Source organism: Cajanus cajan, chromosome 6 (genome assembly GCF_000230855.2).
Source record: "Cajanus cajan strain Asha chromosome 6, NIPB_CcT2T_4, whole genome shotgun sequence".
NCBI classification, from domain to species: Eukaryota; Viridiplantae; Streptophyta; class Magnoliopsida; order Fabales; family Fabaceae; genus Cajanus; species Cajanus cajan.
This window is the reverse complement of record NC_138522.1, coordinates 53461572-53487258: the sequence shown is the minus strand read 5'-3', so window position 1 is coordinate 53487258 and position 25687 is coordinate 53461572. Positions and strand designations below refer to the sequence as shown.

Genomic DNA, 25687 nt, shown 5'->3' with positions numbered 1-25687 from the left:
TATATATTACTATATGGCACCCCCTATTTTTAATATAAACTCATATGTATAATTAAATGAATAACCCAAATTTATTTTTTTATTCAACTTTTGGACTTCTGGTACGGCCTGCTATGTGGTATCACTTTGGAATTTTTTTTTTTAAAAAAAAATGTAGCGCCTCATTTGATCATTCCAATTCTCGGCCCCCCAGTATTGAAATCCTGGCTCCGTCCCTGGGGGTGAGTGTGGGAATGAGAGAGGTCTATAACAAGTGGTAATATGTTAGTCTTGTGAGTAGTTTGAAAGAAAAAAAAAAAAAAAAACTCACAGTTGTACTGTATTTGTTCTAAAAAAAATTTCCTTTTTCATATTTACATCTGTCTCAGTATTTTTTTTTTAAGATTAAACACCACGCAGATAATTGTACTGTAGACTATTGCAAATCACTAAAACTAAAAACTCCTTTTTTGTTGTTTTTTTTTTTTTGAAAGAAAGTACACGTACCTTCGTCAAAAATGTAGATAAAATAAAATTGACGCAGTCCTATCTAGTTGGCATTAACAAGTGTTTGTATATACTACTAGTTTTCTTGTACACGCATCGTTACTCAAATGAAAATTACATTATAATTTTCTCTGGACGAATCAATTTACATCCTGCTGTTGACGTCGAGTTTTACAAGAAATATAATCAATTTGCGGGAATACTAAAAATTAGAGAGCAATGGTAGATTGCATATTCAGTGCTGTTGAAACAAAATAATTGCCTATGAAGATGGTATCACAACTTATGAATAAGTTTGGAATAGGTCGTGGTACACCATTCAAAAGATAGCAGATAATTAAGAAAAAAACTACTAGTGTGGTCTTTTATTTTATTGATTTATAGCATGTGATATATATTATCATGCATCTCGTTTGATTTTTTGCATGATATCCTGGATAAGCAAGGTTACATTGGAATGAGAGGATCCCCCTTTCTCTACAGCCCTTTTAGCCTTCTCTGCAAGCTCTCTTACCCTTTTTCTTCTTTCTTTACTTTCGCTTGTCTCATCCATTAACACTATTATTGCCCTTTCAACATCTTCCTTCTTCACCAGCACACCAATTTCCTCTTCTTTGCCCCATGTAACAGGACTCTCCACCCCAACCTTTACTCCAACTTTTAGTACATTCACAACTAAACTTTCATTCAAAAACTGATCCCCAAATAGTGGCCATGTAATCATTGGCACCCCAGCACATATTGCTTCTAAGGTAGAGTTCCAACCACAGTGTGTTATGAAGCCTCCAATAGCAGGGTGAGATAATATTAACAACTGAGGAGCCCAACCCCGAATCAGAAGGCTTCTACCATTGGTCCTTTCCTCAAATCCATCTTCCTTGATCCATTTTTCCAATGCTTCTGATTGACTTCCTTCCCTGATAACCCAAATGAAGGGTCTTTCTGATGCTTCTAAGGCTAAACCAAGCTCTATCAACTGTTGAGGTATTAAATTACATAGGCTTCCAAAGCATGCATACATGACAGACCCTAGCTTTTGACATTCAAGCCAGCATTTCAAGTGGCACTCGTCGATGGTGGCCTTTTTACCTCTTTGAGCCTTATCCAAGTGATCCTTGTTACTATATGATAGTGGTCCGAAACACCACACTTTATCGTTTCGCATCTTCTTGTATCCCTCTACATATGCTGCCTCCAGCTCTTCAAAAGAATTCATGATCATCCCATAAGCTGTCGTTTCAACTGCAAATATTGCATCAGAAACCTGTTTCATGCTTTCATTGATTACTAGTCCTGTCTGAGCTATAGTCGTTTCAATTTTGTCAGGGATACCAGGCACAACAAAGTACTCCGATTCAGTAGTTACGCCCTTCATAGCATTATGGATTTGTATATTAGACACGCAAAAGAGATAGAAGCAACTTACTCCTACGAAAGAAATTCTGGGAATATTAAATTTTCTAGCAACGTGGTTTGTATATGGTAAACACATATCAGAGATTATGCAGCTTGGTGGCGGTGTTAACTCTTCAAACAGTTTCTCTGCTGGTTGTTGTAGAAAGTTTGTTGCATTGAAGAAAGTCGCGGCCATGCCAAGTGAAGGTATCATATCAAGATTCTCGCATCCATCTGGTACTCCACCTTCTTTGCACGGGAATTGAAGTTGAGCTAATCTGATTTGAAAACCAGATTCAATATAACGATCAAAAATTGAAGTGAAACGAGCTGCATTATGTGGCGTTGTGACTACTGTCACAATAACATTGCGGTGCAGCAATATTTTAGCAATGTCCATCATGGGTATCATGTGGCCTTGAGCCATCAATGGAAACAAGACAAAGTGGAGTTGCTGTTCTTGGGGTGCCATTCTCACTAGTTGTTGAATGGTATGCGATGAATTCCCTTCAACTTGTTTATTAGGGTATTTATATGCATCTAACATGGCTCTATTGGTGATGCAAGCGCCTACATATACACAATTACGTTGGATTATGAAACGGTGCATTTAAAATTTCCTTGTCTCTTGTCTATTTGTTTTTTTTTTGGAAAATCAATCAGAAATTTCCAATATTAAACAAAAGTCATGAATGAAAAATTGTTAAGGAATTATCATTTTATCTTTATTATAACTAGGGATAAATAGGGAGTATTATTATGTGATTAGTCCCCGTTATAAGAGAGGAAGTCACCATTTATTGAAAGAGAGAGGTCACTGCCCAATGAAAGAAAGAGGTCTTGATATTTATTTATTTACACAATTAAGTTGTAGTTATTAGGGTTTTTATATGCATCATACATGGCTCTATTGGTGATGTAAGAGCCTAAACTGAGGCTACAGATACACAATTACGTTGGATTGTGGGACAGTGCAATGAAAATTTCCTTATATTTTGTCTGTTTTGTTTTGTGTATCATCTGTTGGAACAAATACATGAAGTTGGAAATTTTTATTTTTACGTATTGTCGTGTCTCTCTTTGTCGATGGCAAGCCGGTTATGAGAGTAATAATTAGATTGAGAATAATGCCGGCCAGCACCTAATTTGTACCGAGTAAGTATTTGTGGAACCAATCTCTCTTTTTTTCTTCTGTCTTATCAACTAGTAAGATGGTTATCATGTATCACTGCCCATTTACAATAATGATATATGAATACTTTTAAGCTAAAAAAAACAAATCTATTAATACTTATTATTTTTCTCTGTTTCTTTTCTTATTATTACTATTCATTGATTATATCCTTTTTCTTTTGGGACAATTCATGATTATATTTATGTTTCCTTTTTCTCTTTTATGTGTTAATTTACATATATGAGCCGGCGTTTGTTTAAAATTAATTTTTTTTAAGAAATAGATAGAACATTTTAATAGTTACTAGTATTTTAATTTGTGATTTATATAGGATAAATATTTATTTTTATAAAGTTAAAATTCATAATAATGAATATTTGTAAATATATAAATTATCTTAAAGCTAAATTTCATAATAATTACTATTTTAATATATAAATTATATTTTATATTTACGGTAAATAATGTATAGTGTGATGCAAAATAATTTTTATTTTTGATAAATTCTTTTTAAAAAATTAATAAAAGCGCTTTTCTAAACAAATGAAATATTTAATAATTAGATATTTTAAGGTGAATTCTGGTTTAATATAATAAATCTGATAACAATAAATTTATAATATTATAAGGGTTTTATCTATGCTAAACATTTATAGGTAGATTTTTTTATTTTTTATTTTTGGTTTTACTTACAGCCAGTGTTTTAAAACCCGGACCGACCTGGCCGGTCGGACCAGTTGGACCGGGAACCGGTGGTCCAGCCGGTCCGAATCTGAAGTTGGATCGGTTATGCAGTCGACCCGTTCCAAACCGGATTGAACCGGTCAATTTTCCGGTTCAACCGGTGAACCGGTGGGTCAAACCGGTTCAACCACTTTTTTTTTTTAAATTTTTTTAAGGGACCATAAATCACAAAAATAATAATGAAAATTGAATCTCTTAATGAAAAAGCAAGGAGTCTTATTAAATATAACAATGACTACTTGTTCTAATATATTTGTTTGCAATATATACAACTTAAAAAACTTTTATAGTATATTATTAATTTTAAATTATATATTTAATAATTCAATATCTATGTAAATATTACATATATTATTTTGTGATATTAATTGCAAGTATATTATATATGTACATATTATTTATATTTTTAATTTGTATTAATATACCGTTTAACATGTAATTTTTTATGTATTTTTTTACAAAATAAAAATAATTTTAAATAAGATAGAAAAATTTAAATTTAAAATAAGATATGAATTTATTAAAATTTATAAGTATAAATATATTTAATATGAATATTTTTGAATATAAATAAATAAAAATTGAGTCATGCGGTTCAACCAGTGACCCACCGGTTCAACCTTTGACCCACTGACCCAATACCTTAACCGGTTCGATGACCGGTCCGGTTTTTAAAACTATGCTTACAGCAAGTGGATAATGTAAGTACAAGTATGAGGATTTTATCCATCCTAAATATTTGTAGGTAGAAGTATGTTTAAATTTTATCAATATTATGTTAAGTTTACCTATAATATTTTATCGATATCTTTTTAATCGATATAAGATGGACTCTAATATCATATTAAAATATAAGATACCTTGAATCTAATTCATTCTTATAAAATTAACTTGCAACTTTTACTTAATTATTATATTTTATATCATAATTTTATCTTTAATGATGTGATTTTTTAGTTTTTGTTTTTAATATACTTCCTTACATCTAGTTGATATATAGATAAATTATAAAGCTACAATTTTTTCAATCATAAAACTTGAATATGGTATTTTGCTTACAAAGATTCTATCCACTTTCACTAAGACCAATGACGTATTAGTTATCCAATGATATTCAATACTTATAAGTATTTTAGTTCAAGTAATGTGCATGATTAATTTTTATTTTATAAAATGAAGAATTATAATAAATAAATATTTTAATATATATAGAACTTATATTATAATTAAAATTTATAATAAATTATTTTTGGCAATATAAATTATATTTTAATTTTATTTTAAATAAGTTATATTATGATACAAAATCATTTTTAGTTATTGATAATTTTTAAAATATTAAAATTTAATTTAAAAATAAAATTGAATGAAAAATTAAAGAGACAAGAAGTTAAAAATTTCTTTAAAATAGTATCTTTGAAGAAAAATAGTTAAAAATACTTTTTTTGAAAAATAATCCCTAGAAATAGTATTGTCCAAGAGAATTATTTTAATTTATATTAGATTATTATTATTATAATTTTCTTAAAATAATATATAAATTGAAAATGATATATATTTTTTATTAATGCATTAAAAGAATATATTGTAAATGATAATTCTTTATGATTAATATATAAAAGTATGAAGTTTTCGTATTTGTTATATAGGAGGGAATATTAGCTAATGCATCTTTTATGTACATAAATGTTGAAAATGCATTAAAAGTCAACATAAAAAAATATAATTAATTTAATGTGGCTTGACATCTCATTTTATATTTATAACATTTTTATTATCTTAAAAATATATTACAATGTTTGAGAAATATCTCTCTTCAATTTTTATGTTAAAACTTGTGAAATATTTTTTATAAGTTTTATGGCAAAATTAAGTAAAACTATTTCTTTATATGATCTTCTCTTTTATTTAAGGTGATGACTTTCTTTATTGATCAAATTATTCTTCTAAACTTAAGAACTTTTATTTATTTATCTTTCATCCTAACACCAAAAGGAGGAAATAAATCTTTAAAATAAATATATTATTTTCAATTCTTAACAATATCAATCTTAAAGAGAAGATAATAATTTTAAATTCAAATAATATCTTATTGATTTGAACTTAGAAATTTGAATTATTTTCTCTACAATAAATAATATCTCACATGCTTCTACATATTCTTTTAATGTGCATGTACAATAAGGACAATGATATGTGGCTATCGACACAAGTAGTTAAGGTTATGGATAGAATTTTTACCTTTCCCATGGGTGAGAGTTCGAATTCTTCTAACACTTTTTTATAATTGTCATATATACATACGATTTCTATATGGTTACAAAATACAGTTAATTTTATTTTAAAATTTAATTATTTAAATATTAAGTATTTTAATATATTTTTTGTCAAGTTATAATATAGAGAAAATAATTTAAAAGTTATAAATCTTAAAAAAAAATTATCGTTCTAAGCCACATAAAATAACTGTTATTCGTTCAGAGTAACCAAATTTCAAGTCAAAACAAACTAAATCAGAGCATTGTGACAATGGAAAAGCGAGCGAGGTCACTACCTTAGCCCCCTTAAATTTTTGTATATGTTATTTAAAAATATTTATTTTAATTTAAATTGTTAATTGATACTTTTTATATATTAAATTTATTTATTTTCTTACAGTTAACTTATTTGAACAAATATCAAAATAGAAGTCCATTTAATTTTGTTTACATCAATCTTAATAAATGAAAATTTAAAAATCAAATAAATTGAAAAATATATATTATATTAATTTAAAATAAATTTAAGTTTTGGTGAACATTAACTTGGTATTAGTAATATTGACTTTTTTATAAATTAAAAATATTGAAATAAATACTCAAAAACAAATTAATTTCTTATTTAAAACATTTAACTATATTAAAATGATTTTTTCACATGCATGTAAATAAAATAGTATTAAAAATATTTAAAATTAGAGTCATTGTCAAAATAATTTTTTTTAAATATATATTTTTTAACTTTGATTGAGATAAATTATATATATTACAATATAATGATCGAACAAATTATCATTAAATAAAATGTTAAAATTATTTGATTATTAAATCTTCATAATAGATTTGTATTGTTCAAAAAGTTAAAAATAAATAAATATGATGAATTATATTAGAGCATGACTCCTAACATAATTAATAAAGTGCAAAATGATTGATAAATAACTTTGTGTCTTAAGCATATGATTATAAGTTTGATCTTTGATTAGTGTATATGGAAAACTATCTATCGAGAGAGATCAATCTCTTTAATGAATCTTAGTACCTCAGACGATTAGTCCTTAGTTTTTAACTAAGAGATGTCTTAGTTTACCAAAAAAGAATGACTCATAAAATTCGCCTAAAGCCTCAAATTTTCTAAACATAACTTGGTGAGAGAGCAATCCTAGAGATGATATCAGCTCAATTAAAGCGAATAGGTTACTTAAAGTGAGTGGAATTCACTCAAAGCTACCATAAGAGAGCTATGAGTGAGTGAAAATCAAAGAGCAACCCTAGTGGATCATACCAACTCACTCAAAGCAAGTCATTTGATACTTTGAGCGAGTTAGAACAAAGAGCATCACTAGAAGCACACACAAGCTCGCTTAGGGCGAGTCACATGAACGCTCAGAACGAGCATATCTGACTTAAAAGTCTATTAAAAATGTTATAAAAATAGGTTCTCTATGAAGGTCTTTGTATCAATATTTTTCTAAGCATAATTTTAGAAAATTTAGAGACAATTCTTGTGGGTGTATTCTTGTAATCATAGGACAATAAAAAAAAACCCTCTTCTTTTGTGTGATCCCTAGTCATAAGTGACTGGGTTCTTTACTATTAGAGATTGAGGTAACTATTGTACTTATGTAAATTTTTTTTTGTGTTTTTCATTCAATAAAGTCCTTATTCATTTAATCATTTTTATCTTATACTTAATGTTTGTTGTGGGTTGATCAACTTATGCATGATTTTATAATTTTTAATTGAGATTGAAAAATCTTTTTTAAAATTACGACCTAGATAAAATACTGATAACACTTATTATTAGAAATAGAATAAATTTTATTAGCCAACTTTTGATCCCCACTCTTAATGTAGGATTGAAAATGAGATTTTTCTTAAATAACCTAAAATTTCCTAACTAACTATTAAATTAACTGTATAATCAATCCTTGACTGTTCTTATTATAAATTTAAAATCATCAAAATTATTGCTTTATTGTATATTTACTCAATTTAATATTTCTTGTTGAACAATTCTAAATTTTTATTAAATCATTTATTTAGTAAAAAAATTTCATTAAATAATTATAACTCAAGTATCAATGTATTCGATAACATAACTTGAACTTTTGTATAATTTACTATCTATAATAATTGGTATATTTGTCAAATTCGTAACAACTTTAACCCTCCTCGAGGAGGTCCTTGGGCACTTAGTGTTAGTTGAGTAACTTCAATTAGTTGAAATGGCTTATAATTTGAGCTAGTACAATAATTCTTTAAGTAGGTCTTTGTTAACAGTCCCAACAGGTCTTTGGCACCCTGCTAGATAGTATTGAGATTATCTTTCGATTCTTCCATTTTTATTCACCAAAATGAATCTATGTGATCATTAGCCTGTGTATTTCTTTTTATAAAGAATTGAACCAAGTATTATACGGCATTAGAGCAACTTGTTCAACTAACTAAACTCTTTAATTGCTAGTCAATAGTTATAAACCAAGTCTAATTAAATATTGTTCTTATCAAAATTTGTCAGTGCTCTGGAGGTAGGGATGATATCCTAATTGGGAGACCTACAAAGATACTCTGATGCTGAAGTTAGATGGAAGTTGAGGTTAAAAATAAAATTAAGGTAAATATGGCCTCAGCATTTGTTATTTGGTTGTTGCCTGAGTTATACTCTGAACTCGTCAGGAACTCGCCTGGTCGTGAGCTCGGAGCGGTACACTAATAAAAGATTAAAAAATATAGATAAATAAAAACTACTGCTGTAAAAAAACACTATAGAAGGAACCAAGTCTGATAATGATGAACCTTTATACTCTTTATCGAGTCTAAAACTGAAAAGAAAAAGAAATCAAAGTATATAGACAGATACAGGATTGAAAAGACAGGAGCAAATATGAATGCAGATATCTGTTACTGAAACAAAACTTGTATTAGCTGATTGTGTAGAAATTAAGGATACCAACACAGAAATTGGTTCTCTCTTGTTGCCAGTTACCACACTTATGTGCTTGTTTATTACCAGTTGCTTAGCACAAAAGAACTTGCCTGGTATATGTTTGTCCAATTATAAAACTGACAGGAGAATACAAACAGAACAATCCATTACGTTAATCCTTAAAAAATACAATTGTCGCAGGCCTATTTAATAATTAACTGGCATTGTACAACAAGTGTGCGTATCTTATCCAGCTTCATAGAAAAACGTAGTCAAAACTTTGACATTTAAACCAACGCACCTTGCGTTAATTACAATGAAAATGGCATTTCCTCTGGCTAATCAAATTGCATCCTGCTGATGACAATGAGTTCCGTAAGAAACTCAATCATCAATTTGCCCGAATACTACAAATTAGATAAGTGTCTATTTTGGGTCATTCTTTGTAAAATCATTTTTCAAATTAAATCTCATTAACTTCTCTTTTAACATTCTCTTTCTTATAACTTATTTATTATTAATTAAAATTTATTATAAATAACAAAATTTGTAATTCTCAAGTTTCATTTAATGAGTCCTTATACAATGGTATTATCCACTAACATTTGTAATTTTTAATTAATAATAAATAGAGTATTAGTAAGGGAAAAAAATTAGGTGGTCCTGAATTATATAATCTTTAATTAATTTCTACATAAAATTAATTTTTTTTTCTCATAATTTTAAAATTTTAAATATATATCATATAATGATTAGTTGAAGGTATGGACAATTGATTATTCTATACTATCTAATAATTTTTCATTGATGAGAGAATGTAGCTAATATTTTTCTTAATTTTAATTAAAATTGATTTTAAAGTGTAGTGATTTACGTTATACATTTTAAATATAAAAATGAGTTGTTATTAATATTATTTTTTTAATTCAATATAAAAGTTACCTAAAATTAATTCATTTCAATCAATTGTACTCCCAAATAAAACCAATTTCTTGATGTGTGGTAATTCAATGTGAATACAAAAAATCAATACATATTGAGAACTAATGAAACAATATAATTTTACATATTCAATTAATAAAAAAAATTATGGATATGATTCTAAAGGTGATTATTGTGAAAGATCTATGCACTACCATAAATGATAATATAAAATTACTTTATATTATTGGTACATAATTGTGAGCGATTTTTTATTTATTAAAATGCTTTTATTGATAAAATTAATGAAAAAGTTTTAATTTTTTCCTTTTATGTCAGTTTCTCTTTTACCCCTCTCCGAATCATGATATGTCTAATAAGAAGAGTGAGATAGAAATAGATTAAGAGTTTCAACAAGGTGCTTCATTTATATGGTAGTACAGAAAGCATCACCCATTTCCAAATCTGTTATGATAACTGATATTATCATATCAGACATCTGATCTCTTGATTTTTTGCATGATGTATTGAATAAATAAGGTCACATTTAAATGAGAGGATCCCCCTTTCTCTACAGCTGTTTTAGCCTTCTCTGCAAGCTCTCTTACCCTTTTTCTTCTTTCTTCACTTTCGCTAGTCCCATCCATTAACTTTACTATTGCCTTTTCAACATTTTCCTTCTTCACCAGCACACCAATTTCCTCTTCTTTGCCCCATGTAACAGGACTCTCCACCCCAATCTTTACTCCTACTTTTAACACTTCAACAACTAGACTTTCATTCAAAAACTGATCAGCAAACAGTGGCCACGTCAACATTGGCACTCCAGCACATATTGCTTCTAAGGTAGAGTTCCAACCACAGTGTGTTATGAAGCCTCCAATAGCAGGGTGAGATAATATTAACAACTGAGGAGCCCAACCCCGAATCAGAAGGCTTCTACCATTGGTCCTTTCCTCAAATTCATCTTCCTTGATCCATTTTTCCAATGCTTCTGATTGACTTCCTTCCCTGATAACCCAAATAATGAAGGGTCTTTCTGATGCTTCTAAGGCTAAACCAAGTTCTATCAACTGTTGAGGTATTAAATTGCATAGGCTTCCAAAGCATGCATATATGACAGTCTCTGGCTTTTGACTATCAAGCCAGCACTTCAGGTGGTTCTCGTCAATTGAGGCCCTTTTACCTCTTTGAGTCTTATCCAAAGCATCCTTGTTACTATATGACGATAGTGGTCCGAAACACCAAACTTTATTGTTTCTCATCTTCTTGAGTCCCTCTGCATATGCTGGTTCCAACTCTTCAAAAGAATTCATGATCATTCCATATGCTTCCATTTCAGCTTCTAACATTGCCTCTCTAATATGTCTCGTAGTGCTTTGATTCATTGGTAGTCCTGTCTGAGCTATGGTCACTTCAATTTTGTCAGGGATATCAGGTACATCAAAGTACTCCGATTCAGTAGTTATGCTCTCCACTACATTATGTAAGCGTATATTATACATGCATAAGAGATAGAAGCAACTTACTCCGACAAAAGAAATCCGGGGAATATTAAATTTTCTAGCAATATGGTTTGTATATGGTAAACACATATCAGAGATTATGCAGCTTGGTGGCGGTGTTAACTCTTCAAAAAGTTTTTCCGCTGGTTGTTGTAGAAAGCTTGCTGCATTGATGAAACTGGAGGCCATGCCAAGTGAAGGTATCATATCGAGATTCTCGCATCCATCTGGTACTCCACCTTCTTTGCATGGGAATTGAAGTTGAGCTAATCTGATTTGAAAACCAGATTCAATATAACGATCAACAATTGAAGTGAAACGAGTTGCATTATGTGGCGTTGTGACTACTGTCACAATAACATTGCGGTGCAGCAATATTTTAGCAATGTCCATCATGGGTATCATGTGGCCTTGAGCCATCAATGGAAACAAGACAAAGTGGAGTTGCTGTTCTTGGGGTGCCATTGTAGCTAGTTGTTGAATGGTATGGTACGATGAATTCACTTCAACTTGTTTATTATAGGATATATATATATATAGCACACATCACTCTTTTGGTGATGTAAGTGTCTACACAACTAGGTTTGATTTTGAAACAGTGCATTGTAAATTTCGTTGTCATATTTTGTCTGTTTGGTTTTGCAATTCATCCATCTATCGAAACAAATGCGTGAAGTTAGAAAGTTTTTATTTTTATGTATCGTCGTGTCTCTGTCTGTCGATCCCAAGCCGGCCATGAGAGTCATAATTATTTAATACTTTAAAAATACACATATCTATACGTGAATATTATAAGGTTAAAATCTTTATTTGGTCTCTTATAATATTTTTTTTTTCAATTTAGTCTCATTTTAATTTTTTGTTTCAATTTAGTTCCCAATAATTTAAATTATTGCAATTTGAGACTTCCGTCCAAATAATTTAAACGGAATTAATTATTGGCCACGTGAATGTCAGATAGATGTCATGTAGATGCATACGTGGCTGCCAAATTTCAAGAATACACATGGAACCAGAATGGCCCGTTCTGAAACCAGAACGGCCCGTTCTGCTTGTACATGTTATGTGTTAGTTTTGCAACTGGAATGGGCCGTTCCAAATACAAATTTAACACACCATGAGTGCACCAGAACAGATCGTTCTGGTTTTAGAACGGGCCGTTCTGGTTTTAGAACGAGCCGTTCTGGTTTTAGAACGGGCCGTTCTGGTTTCAGAACGGCCCGTTCTGGAGTCAACTTCGTTTTTCAAGATGTGATTCAAAAATTAAAAATTCATAACATATCATAAATTCAAAGACAAAAACATGGTTCAGAAACTGAAAACCAAAATTCAGAACATAACATATACTAAAAAAGTTCAAAGAAATTACTGAAAAAGAAAATCATTTGGGTAACACCGAAGGGAAACTCTAAACCACAAAAATTTAGGTTGTACCTTCTCAAAAACAGGTTGTTATTATTGGGGTACATCGTCAATGACTTCAAGAAGAAACACCGTTTCGTTTCATCCTTGACTGTATAGTGTTAATTTGGTAGTAAGTGGTTCACTCCGATTTGACTAACAATGAAATAAAACCTGCTACCATTGTCCATAGTGATACACTGCATCGTCATTAATAATACACTATATAGCCCAAATATTTAACAATTGATGTTATCAATCCCCATTGACAATATTATCAAATCTAGTGTTTGAAATGCTTTGCACCTTGGATATTTTTCCGTGCATGATTTACAACCGTGAAATATAACTATCGACCATTCAGGAACCAGAACGGCCCGTTTTGAAACTAGAACGGCCCGTTCTGGTTCCAAAATGGGTCGTTCTGATTCCAGGTGTATTCAAGAAATTTGGCATCATCTACGTGGCATCCACCTGGCATCCACGTGGCCAACAATTAACTCTGTTTAAATTATTTGGACAGAAGTCCCAAATTGTAATAATTTAAATTATTGGGGACCAAATTGAAATAAAAAATTAAAGTGAGACTAAATTAAAACAAAAAAAATATTATCATAGACCAAATAAGGGATTTAGATATTAGAAGAAAATAAAAGCCATTTAAAAAGAATAATGAGTAATAAACTTTCAACAATCATAAATTAAAAAGCCATTAAAATGAGATATTATGAGTAATCAATTTCAGAATATGTTAAAAGCATTACTTTTATGAAATTCCTTAATTTCAAAATTATTTAAAATAATATTAGAAAAGGAAATGAGACTTATTCTTTTAGTGCATGATATCTATTATAAAACACTTATTTTATTTAACTAAATTGTTGAGAGTTTAAATTCTAACTTTAAATATAAAATAATTTATGGTAAGAAAAAAATTCACTGACAAAGATTAATTATTACTTTTAATAATAAGTATTTCATATCCATATATTATAACTTTTTTAAATAAAAAAAAAAAAAAAAAAGAGAGACTGAGAGAGAGAATACAAACAGAACAATTAAGTCATTACGTTGATCCTAAAATTACAAAAATTGTCACAGGCCTATATGTCGCCTTGCATTGATACTAGGGATGGCAACGGGGCGGGGCGGTGTTGAGAATTCCGTTGAAGTACTTTTATTTATAATTATAGATTAGGTTACTTCCCTCAACGGACTCAAACACGGCAAGTGTACCGGCCGTACAAGTAGTAAAAATATCGTATCCACAGGGATTAGAAGGTAAACTAAGCATTCATTGGCTACTTGTGACTTGAGAACAATCCCAATAAATATGAATATGAATTTAAGAACAAAACTACTGGAATTGTTAAAACACAAATAAATGAATTAGAAATGAAATGGGGTGAGAAATGGTAAAATGGACACTTGAAGTTGTGGGGGTTTGATTTCACCAAACAAACACTAGTGAATCCTATGTCTCTTGTTACATCCATTGTTCAGTCAACCATAAATTTACTCAGACCTAATTCCTTAGAGAAAGAGCCTAGGTGCAAAATATTGAATATCAATCCCTTGAGTACTCAATACCTCCACCCGCATTACCGGTTAGGGTTTTAAGACTACTAATGGGTCAAGCCCTATCCCTAGGTACAATTCCCACTAGGCATATGTTCATAACTAGTTTCAAGGATATTTCCCAATACTCAATGAAACCTTAAATCATGCAAAGGGTGATCAAGCCAAAGCAAGCATTAAGCATAGAATCATACACAACAAGGAATGAAACAAAACATATATAACATTAAACACAAAAGGATTACAATAGAGTTTGTTGGTTACATCAAAACCCCAATACAATGGATAGAACCTCTCAAAACAAAGAGGGGAAAACTAAAATAGAGATGGAAGAGGAAAGGAAGAACCGAAGGAATGATCCACCGTGGGAGGCTTCCGAAGCCTGAGAATCCCTCCTGCAGAGCTCCTGGAGGCGCCCCTGGGCGAATGGGGGAAAAGAACCCCGAAAATGGCTTTAAATACGAGCCTGGGAGATCAGATTAGGGTTCCGCGCCCGGCACACAATTCTTCGCGCCCGGCGCAAGTTCTTCCAGAGAAGTCAAGCACTCTCTGTCTCAACACAAGCCCGGCGCAATTCCTTTTGCGCCCGGCTTAATGCGCCCGGCTTAATTCCTTTTGCGCCCGGCTTAATTCCTGGCAGAGATGAAATACTCTGTTTTTGTCACGCCCAGCGCAGATTATATTGAGCCCGGCGCAGAGCCTCTTCTCTGCTCCTTAGCTTCTTAGGTTTTCCACTCCTTTAACCCTTTTTTTCCTCAATTCTCTACTTGAATACCTGCATATACAAAAGAAACCAAAATGAGAACAATTAAAATGCAATGATACAAAGAACGGAAGAATTTGATCATTAAATCTTGTATAAAAACAAGTATAATTTAGGCTCATCAAATTCCCCCAAACTTAGAACCTTGCTTGTCCTCAAGCAAAAGGTAATTAATCAAGCAGATAACAAGCAATGCATGTGTGTCAAATTCCTTATTCTTGGTTCACTTACAATTTCATTTCACAAGCATGAACCTTAAACGAATTTTCAGCCACAATTATTGCAATGGAACATGACAATGTGCAAACAAAAGTTTCAAAAGAGATCAAAGAACTGAGAAAAGCTAATGACTATCTATGAATGCATCCTCACTAGGAAAGTGTTTCTCTCATATGCACACTAGTGTATAGGGGTGAGTGTTTCTCTCATATCTACTACTCACGCCACAGGATTCAACTTTGCTCTTCGTTTCCAAATGAAACCAATGGTAATACACATGCAGGCACTTATCACAAGGGCTTTATTAGGGCAATTTAAGGTAATTAGGGTCAAGCATAGCGGTTTCATGGTTTTTCAAGGAATAAGGGTGCTATAGCTTAAGAGAGTACTTGAAATTTCTTCAATAATTTCTTTCTCCATACCCCAATGTATCATTTTAGCACAGGCCCTCAACCAATTCCAGCCATTAGCCTTTATATGATGCATCTGTACACTTTTGCATCTTATTTCATTTTTTTTTTTTTTTTTTTTTTTTTTTTACTGACCACATACTTCTTCTTTCTCAAATTTCTTCATTCTTCAACTCCCCCAAACTTATTTGATGTCATCAATATACTCTCTTAACCAAAACAAGGATTTATGGTTAATTTTTCAAAGTTGGGATAAGTGGAAGGTTGAGTGTTTAAGCTTAGGAAGATATGGGTCAAAAGAAAAATAAATATGGCTTTTTGGCTTAGATGGTTATCAAAATATAGAAATGCCTTGATCATGTAAATACACTACACTAGCAAACCACCCGGGAAACTCAAGCAAAGTCTATCATGCAACATAAGTGTAGTTTCTCTCATCAGTATTTAGGCTCAGACCTCACTCGGTTGGCATCCACAAATTATCACGCTCAACTCAGTCTATGATCAACATTGAAACCCGTATGCAACTAATCATGAACTAAAGCTCTAATATGACTTGAAAATGTCTAAAGTACACACACCATAAACATCAAGCAAACCTCAATCCAAAATTGATCACATACAAAACAAGTATTCAACAAGATTAAAAACCATGCTCTAGCAGGATATTCAAAAAGATGTACCAACCAGAGTAATCCAAAAACAATTAAAATATTGAAAATAACAACAGAAAAATAAATTGCAAACAGAGGTGAACTAAGGTGAGCTTCATCTATTTCCATCAAATTTGGTCATCTTCCTCAGTAAGTGCTCAACCGCATCTGCATCAGCAGCTCCACTCCCCCACATTTAGAAGCCTGGTCCCCAGGCCAACCAGTATATGCCTGCAAGTCCTAGTAACCAGAAGTTGTGAAAGAGTATAATCATGAAGAACATGGTGAGCATAGTATACAATGATGACCATACAATTATATCAAAAATGAAGAACAACCTTAGACCAAAATTAACCACAAAGAAACATGCTTGAAAACAGAGAAATATAGGTTCAGGAGAGTGCTCGCGCCGGGCGCAGCACAAACTCGCGCCGGGCGCCATATCAGTAAAAGGCCAACGAGGTTCAAATTCTGATACCGCGCCGGGCGCAGCACAAACTCGCGCCGGGCGTGGTACTCTGAAATGGTTACATTTTGCCTAAATTTGCTTTGAAGGGAGCCTTGTAACCAACCAGAACCAGAATTACCTCATATCTCACACTCCAAACAAAGTATAACCTATATTTACTCATTTCAAACATGATTCACACACTTAACAAATAACACAAACAATACATAACACAAACAACATATAACACAAAACATATTTACATATAAACAAACAAGTCACAAATAGCTATAAATACTCAATTTGCCATTCTAATCCCCGGCAACGGCGCCAAAAACTTGTTGAGAATTCCGTTGAAGTACTTTTATTTATAATTATAGATTAGGTTACTTCCCTCAACGGACTCAAACACGGCAAGTGTACCGGCCGTACAAGTAGTAAAAATATCGTATCCACAGGGATTAGAAGGTAAACTAAGCATTCATTGGCTACTTGTGACTTGAGAACAATCCCAATAAATATGAATATGAATTTAAGAACAAAACTACTGGAATTGTTAAAACACAAATAAATGAATTAGAAATGAAATGGGGTGAGAAATGGTAAAATGGACACTTGAAGTTGTGGGGGTTTGATTTCACCAAACAAACACTAGTGAATCCTATGTCTCTTGTTACATCCATTGTTCAGTCAACCATAAATTTACTCAGACCTAATTCCTTAGAGAAAGAGCCTAGGTGCAAAATATTGAATATCAATCCCTTGAGTACTCAATACCTCCACCCGCATTACCGGTTAGGGTTTTAAGACTACTAATGGGTCAAGCCCTATCCCTAGGTACAATTCCCACTAGGCATATGTTCATAACTAGTTTCAAGGATATTTCCCAATACTCAATGAAACCTTAAATCATGCAAAGGGTGATCAAGCCAAAGCAAGCATTAAGCATAGAATCATACACAACAAGGAATGAAACAAAACATATATAACATTAAACACAAAAGGATTACAATAGAGTTTGTTGGTTACATCAAAACCCCAATACAATGGATAGAACCTCTCAAAACAAAGAGGGGAAAACTAAAATAGAGATGGAAGAGGAAAGGAAGAACCGAAGGAATGATCCACCGTGGGAGGCTTCCGAAGCCTGAGAATCCCTCCTGCAGAGCTCCTGGAGGCGCCCCTGGGCGAATGGGGGAAAAGAACCCCGAAAATGGCTTTAAATACGAGCCTGGGAGATCAGATTAGGGTTCCGCGCCCGGCACACAATTCTTCGCGCCCGGCGCAAGTTCTTCCAGAGAAGTCAAGCACTCTCTGTCTCAACACAAGCCCGGCGCAATTCCTTTTGCGCCCGGCTTAATGCGCCCGGCTTAATTCCTTTTGCGCCCGGCTTAATTCCTGGCAGAGATGAAATACTCTGTTTTTGTCACGCCCAGCGCAGATTATATTGAGCCCGGCGCAGAGCCTCTTCTCTGCTCCTTAGCTTCTTAGGTTTTCCACTCCTTTAACCCTTTTTTTCCTCAATTCTCTACTTGAATACCTGCATATACAAAAGAAACCAAAATGAGAACAATTAAAATGCAATGATACAAAGAACGGAAGAATTTGATCATTAAATCTTGTATAAAAACAAGTATAATTTAGGCTCATCAGGCGGGTACGGGTTTCATGATACCCGTCCCCGTCCCCGCGAGCCAAACTCATACCCGTCCTCGTACCCGTACCTGTCGGGTATATGAATCCCCATCCCTGTCCCCGTCGGGTATCGGGTATACCCGTACCCGTACCCGTACCCGTCAATTTTTTTTTATTATTATTTTTTTTTTTAAAATATAATATTTTTAAATTATTTTTTTAATTATATTATAATTATAATTAGATTATTTCTCTATCTCATATTATAATAAATAATTACACATAAAAAATATTAAAATTCTTTAATATAATTAAATTAAAAGTGAGTATTTAATTAAAAATGGAAACGGGACGGGTATGGGTACGGGTACGGGGCGGATAAGTACATACCCGTACCCGTACCCGTACCCGATTTAATATATCGGGTTTTACCCGTACCCGTACCCGGTGTTGAGATTTCCGTTGAAGTACTTTTGTTATAATTGAAATTTAGTTTAATTCCATCAACGGTCTCAAACACGGCAAGTATACCGGCCGTTCAAGTAGTAAAAATATCATATCCACAGGGATTAGAAGGTAAAATAAGCATTTAATGACTATTCGTGACTAAAGAATGATTCCAAATTGTAGTTCGTCATGTATATGAATCGAAGAGCATGACTACTGGAATGAAAGCTATAAATAAATAATGGTTTGTGAGTGGAAAAGGGTAGAAATGGTAATGGTTTTGTGAGGTTGTGGGGTCAGATTTCACCAAACGTTACACTAATGAGTCCTTAATCTCTTGTTAAATTCATTGCTTAGTCAACCCAAGAGTTACTCAAACCTAATCCCTTAGAAAAAGAGCCTAGATGCGGATATTGAATATCAATCCCTTGAGTACCCAATATCTACACCCGCATTACGGGCTAGGGTTTAAGACTACTAATGGGTCAAGCTCTATCCCTAGATACAATCACCACTAGGCATATGTTTCAGAACTAGTTTCAAAGGTTATTTTCCAATACCCATGGAACCTTAAATCGTGCAAATGGTGATCAATCCAAAGCAAGCATTAAGAATAGAAACATAAACAACAATGAATGAAACAACATGTATATATATATCATAAAAACCAGAAGGATTACAATAGTATTCGTTGGTTACATCTAACCCCACAAAAAATGGGTGAAACCACTCAACAAAGAGGGTAAATACAAAATAGAGATGAAGGGAGAAATGAAGAACCGAAGGAAAGACCCACACACGAACGGCTTCAAGCTCCGAGAATCCCTTCCACAGCTCCCAAAACGCGCCCAATGTGTGAATGAGGGAGAAACCCTCGAAAATGGCTTCAAATACGAGCCTGGGAGGTCAGATTAGGGTTCTGCGCCCGGCGCATAAGTTGTCGCGCCCGGCGCATAGTCTTCTGAGCACTTTCTGCCTCGTTATAAGCCCGGCGCAATTACTTTTTACGCCCGGCGCAGTGTCTTCCAGAGACTTTCAAGCATTCTCTGCCTTAGAGCGAGCCCGGCGCAATTCTCTATTAAGCCCGGCGCAATTCGCTCCAGAGAGTATTGAGGTACTCTCTGCCTCGATCACGCCCGGCGTGGTGGAGTCTCGCGCCCGGCGCATGTACAACTTCCAAAAGTCCACTGCTCTGTTCTTCTCAAGCCCGGCGCAGCGTCATCTTACGCCCGGCGCAGACACTCTGCTCTGCTCCTTGGCTCCTTATGTTTCCAATCCAAAAGATCTTCAATCCTCAAATCTCTAGCTCAATACCTGTACAAAAAATGAGGTGGATTAAGGTATTGTTAGATGAATTTGGGTTAGTTATATCTGCATACAAAATGAACCAAAAAGAGAACAATTATATTGCAATGGTTCAAAGGATGAGTGGAATTTGTTCAATAAGTCTCATCAAAAAGAGGTAAAATTGAGACTTAACACCCGGTCAAACCGGATATTCCCCGTCAAAGTCGGGACGGGTTCGGGTATTACCTGCGGGTACGGGTATATTTGTCATCCCTAATTGATACAATGACATTCCCTCTCGGCTAATAACCCAATTACATCCAGCGGATGGCATTGGGTTTTACAAGAAGTTCAATCATTTTACCAGAATACTACAAATTAATATCGGTGCGTATTTTGAATGAAATTAATATGAATAAAATAAATTTTGAACAGAAGTGATTTATATATGTCGAAAACAAGTTGGTATATATATAAATTTTTATTCAATATAAAGCAACCTAAAATTATTTTTGAGTTAGAATCTTTTTATCCTATAAATAAACAAAAGTTCACTTTTATTCTTTCCTTTTATAATCGTTGATTTTTTGTCTTTCACTTTGAAAAAATTGTGTCACCTTAAAAATCTCAGGCATTAAGACCATCAATGCAACTAATGGTATGCTAAATCAGCACTATAAACGTGGACATTTTGGGTGATGTGGCATCCACATATTTTTCACATGACAAATGTTTCTTTTGTCTTTAAATTTGTTTTAAAGTCTGATTTTAGTTCTCATAAAATTTAAAACTTCATTTTAGTCCATATAAAAGTTTAGTTTTAGTTCTTATAAACTTCGTGTTTGAATTTATTAGTTCATTTAAAATTCAAAATTTGATTTTAATCCTTAATTTGTTATATATTTTAGTCATTTTTTTAAATCTATAATATCTTAATTAACCATCCATTTTCACATTCTTCTAACGATTATAATGGTATAGTATTTTCAAGTTATAGTTGTAAATTAAATTAAGAACCAATTACTAAATTGCTTCAATCAACCCTCAAAATCAATCATATAAAAGTTGTTGCTTAATTGTGTGTTTACAACTTTAATGTTATGACATTTCTAATTGAAAATGATAGCAATATATCATTTAACACATTCTTTCGAATACATTCTTGTTACTACTAAAATACTAGCTTTAGAAGTTGAGTTGTTCTCATCAACTTACAAATCAATCATTAACAACCAGTAAGGATAAACTCAATATATGAAGACCCATAAAAACAAAAGTCGTAGTCTTAAGCGAGAAAAGGAAATTGACGGCAAAATGATGGGATCGTCGTTTGGTATACACTGAGGTTTCCTTTCATTTCCGTCAGATCATCCTTGGCATATGCAACTAAGGCCCAAACAAAGGATTTCAACTATAGATCTAATGTCTATGACAACAAAATTGATCAATATTTGTGTCGTTGCACAAGTCTATATGGCTATTATTGATGTGACAACTACTTGAATTATCATTGTTATTCTTGTCCTTGCCTCAACACCAACAGTTTGGCCACCTAGACTTTCTTCTGAACTTACATTTGAAGACAATATGAATAGTGAATGAGAGGCTTAGTTGTCCAATAGCTTTGATGCTGTAAATGGCTCAAACCATCCCTTCAACTAGAATGAGATCCATAAGGCAAGAAATGAGAAACAACTACATAATTGCTAAACTAAGGATCAATAACCCCTATTTAGAGGAACCAACCAACCCGACATGTCGTTGCCTATCTTGTAGAACCACAGGAAGTATACGTTGAGGGGTAGTCGCTTCTCTAGTTTGGAACAGTACAACTTGCCCAACGACCACCTAATGCGACTGACACATAAATGAATTATAAAATTTAACTATACATAATGTTAATAATAATATATTACTTTCACAAACTTGACTTACTCAATTTCTCCTATCTCATATTTTATTAAGTTACAATCGAGTTCGATTTAAGTTCTCATAAATGACTCATAAAATTTTTGAATTGAGTAAACCTATCGGTCCCATCTCATATTCAACCTACAAATAATATGATAGTTTACGCGATTTTCTCTATACGTTGGTGGGTAGGTCAAAGTGTAATTAAATGATTAAAATTTTGAATTGATGACTAAAGTCAAACTTGAATTTTATGAGGATTAAAATCAAACAAAGAACTTTATAAGAAATAAAACTAAACTTTTAAATTTTGTGGGGACTTTAAAATCAAATTTAAAAATTTGTGATGACTAACACCAAACCTGAAAATGTTTGCATCAATAGTAGTAACATTGTATCACTATTAATTGCATTAACGACATACTAGTACTGCCGAAACAAAAAAATTTCCTATAAAAATTGTATGACTTGAACAAATTATATGAATAAATTTGAAAGAGGTCATGTATGTATTCTAAAGATAGATAGTAAAGGTATGGCCTTTTATTTCAAATCATTTTATATATATGGTAACCGATATTATCACACCTCTCTCTTGATCTTTTGCATGATATCCTGGATCAGCAAGGTGACATTAAAATGAGAGGATCCCCCTTTCTCTACAGCTCTCTTAGCCTTCTCAGCAAGCTCTCTTACCCTTTTTCTTATTTCTTCACTTTCATTTGTCTCATCCATTAACTTCCCAATTGCCTTTTCAACATCTTCCTTCTTCACCAGCACACCAACTTCCTCTTCTTCTCCCCATGTAACAGGATTCTCCACCCCAACCTTTACTCCAACTTTTAATATTTCAACAACTAGACTTTCATTCAAAAACTGATCAGCAAACAGTGGCCACGTCACCATTGGCACCCCAGCACATATTGCTTCTAAGGTAGAGTTCCAACCACAGTGTGTTATAAAGCCTCCAATAGCAGGGTGAGATAATATTAACAACTGAGGAGCCCAACCCCGAATCAGAAGGCTTCTACCATTGGTCCTTTCCTCAAATCCATCTTCCTTGATCCATTTTTCCAATGCTTCTGATTGACTTCCGTCCCTGATAACCCAAATGAAGGGTCTTTCTGATGCTTCTAAGCCTAAACCAAGCTCTATCAACTGTTGAGGTATTAAATTACATAGGCTTCCAAAGCATGCATACATGACAGACCCTAGCTTTTGACATTCAAGCCAGCATTTCAAGTGGCACTCGTCAATGGTGGCCTTTTTACCTCTTTGAGCCTTATCCAAGTGTTCCTTGTTACTATATGATAGTGGTCCGAAACACCACACTTTATCGTTTCTCATCTTCTTGTATCCCTCTGCATATGCTGCCTCCAACTCTTCAAAAGAATTCATGATCATCCCATAAGATTCCATTTCAGCTGCAAACACTCTATCAGTAACCTGTTTCATGCTTTCATTCATTGATAGTCCTGTCTTTGCTATGGTCATTTCAATTTTGTCAGGTATTCCAGGCACAAGAAAGTGCTCGGATTCAGTAGCTATGCTCTCCGCAACATTATGGATGCGTATATTAGACATGCAAAAGAGATAGAAGCAACTTACTCCAACAAAAGAAATCCTGGGGATATTAAATTTTTTAGCAATGTGGTTTGTGTATGTTAAACACATATCAGAGATTATGCAGCTTGGTGGTGGTGTTAACTCTTCAAATAGTTTTTCCGCTGGTTGTCGTAGAAAGTTTGTTGCATTGAAGAAAGTCGCGGCCATGCCAAGTGAAGGTATCATATCAAGATTCTCGCATCCATCTGGTACTCCACCTTCTTTGCATGGGAATTGAAGTTGAGCTAATCTGATTTGAAAACCAGATTCAATATAACGATCAAAGATTGAGGTGAAACGAGATGCATTTTGTGGTGTTGTGACTACAGTGACAATAACATTGCGGTGCAGCAATATTTTAGCAATGTCCATCATAGGTATCATGTGGCCTTGGGCCATCAATGGAAACAAGACAAAGTGGAGTTGCTGTTCTTGGGGAGCCATTCTAGATGTGGAATGGTATGATACAATTACGATAAATTCTCTTCAACTTGTTTCTGTATTTATATAGGCAATTAGGCATCATACAAGACGGATCACTCTATCGGTGTTGTAAGCACCTATATATATATACACACAATTACGTTGGATTATGAGACAGTGCATTGAAAATTTCCTTGCCATTTGTTTGTTTGGTTTTTCATCATCTGTTGAAACAAATACATGAAGTTGGAAAGATTTTATTTCTTTGTATCGTCGTGACTCTCTTTGTCGATCCCAAGCCGGCCATGAAAGTACGTAGTAATTATTTAAAAATTCATAAATATTAATATCGATAAACTACTTTAAGTCAATGTTATAAAGAAATAAGAGAAAGAATAAAGAAAAAGAAAAGAAAGAGGAAAGAAGAAAAAGATAAGAAAAAGAATGTAAATAGAAATAGGTCAGAGAGAAATAATTTATCAAAATTTATATTCTTAAATATCAGATAACTTTTTTCACGTGGAATTAATTCTGAATTAACTTTTTGTATAATTTTTTAAAAATTCTAATCTGATGAACTTTTATACTCTTTATTGAGGAAAACCAAGACAGGTCTCGGCCTAACCGAAAAGAACAAGAATGCAAAGCATATATTAGCTGATTGTGTAGAAATGGACGCGACACATAAATGGGCTATAATACACAAATTCGTTTTCTTACATTTAACAATTTTAGCAACATATTTATCGATTTACATTTATTAAAAAATAAATTATATTTTTAGTTTTTTATTTTCATTAATTTATAATTTTAGTCTTTTATTTTAAAATATAAATACTTATTTTCTCTAATTTTAAAAATACATAATTTTAATACTCTCATCAAATTAATATCTACTAATCATTAAATTTTAACATTTACTCATACTTACATAATATTATATTTATTAATATGATATTTAGAATTAAAAAAAATTAAAAAAATATATAAATAAGATTTTTATTAGTAAAATAAATATCAATCACTTATAATTAATATATATATATATATATATATAAATTATCAGATAATATCAAAATTTAATAATCAATGAACATCAAATTAATGAAAGGATTAAAATTTCATATTTTGTAAAACAAGAGGACTAAATGTCTCTATTTTAAATAGAGAATAAAAATAAAGAGATCAAAAGTATAATTTAGTTTTTATTAAAATATTACTATAAATTAAATTAATTAATAAGCTATTGCAACATTTTATTTAGAAAATATTATTATAGATAAAATAATATTTTTAAATTATCTATTGAAAATAAATCCCACATTAAATAAAAGAATGATATAAAAAGTATATTTCTCCTATATCTCTAATTATTTTTCAAAATTTGAAGTTTCATATCGAATAAAAGAATAACATATAAAAAATATGTATAACTATAGAGTGAAACTTAAGATTAATGAACTTTAATATGTAATCAAGATTTATTGATGACTAA

General features: G+C 32.3%; 1 protein-coding gene and 2 pseudogenes across 1 annotated transcript; all 3 read right to left on the bottom strand.

The window, feature by feature from the left end:
* Window positions 1–823: 823 nt before the first annotated feature.
* On the bottom strand, window positions 824–2522 carry LOC109795742 (UDP-glycosyltransferase 73C2). Its single transcript, XM_020355274.3, has one exon. The coding sequence runs from the start codon at window positions 2489–2491 to the stop codon at window positions 887–889; it is 1605 nt and encodes a 534-aa protein (XP_020210863.2). The 5' UTR covers window positions 2492–2522; the 3' UTR covers window positions 824–886.
* Window positions 2523–10131: 7609 nt separating this feature from the next.
* LOC109796397 (UDP-glycosyltransferase 73C5 pseudogene) lies at window positions 10132–11877 on the bottom strand (annotated as a pseudogene).
* Window positions 11878–22684: 10807 nt separating this feature from the next.
* On the bottom strand, window positions 22685–24213 carry LOC109795744 (UDP-glycosyltransferase 73C2 pseudogene; annotated as a pseudogene).
* Window positions 24214–25687: the final 1474 nt, after the last annotated feature.

What these genes read in the sequence shown, in the direction of transcription:
- LOC109795742 (XM_020355274.3), bottom strand. Translation starts at nt 2,491, where the DNA reads ATGCACCGTTTCATAATCCAACGTAATTGTGTATATGTAGGCGCTTGC.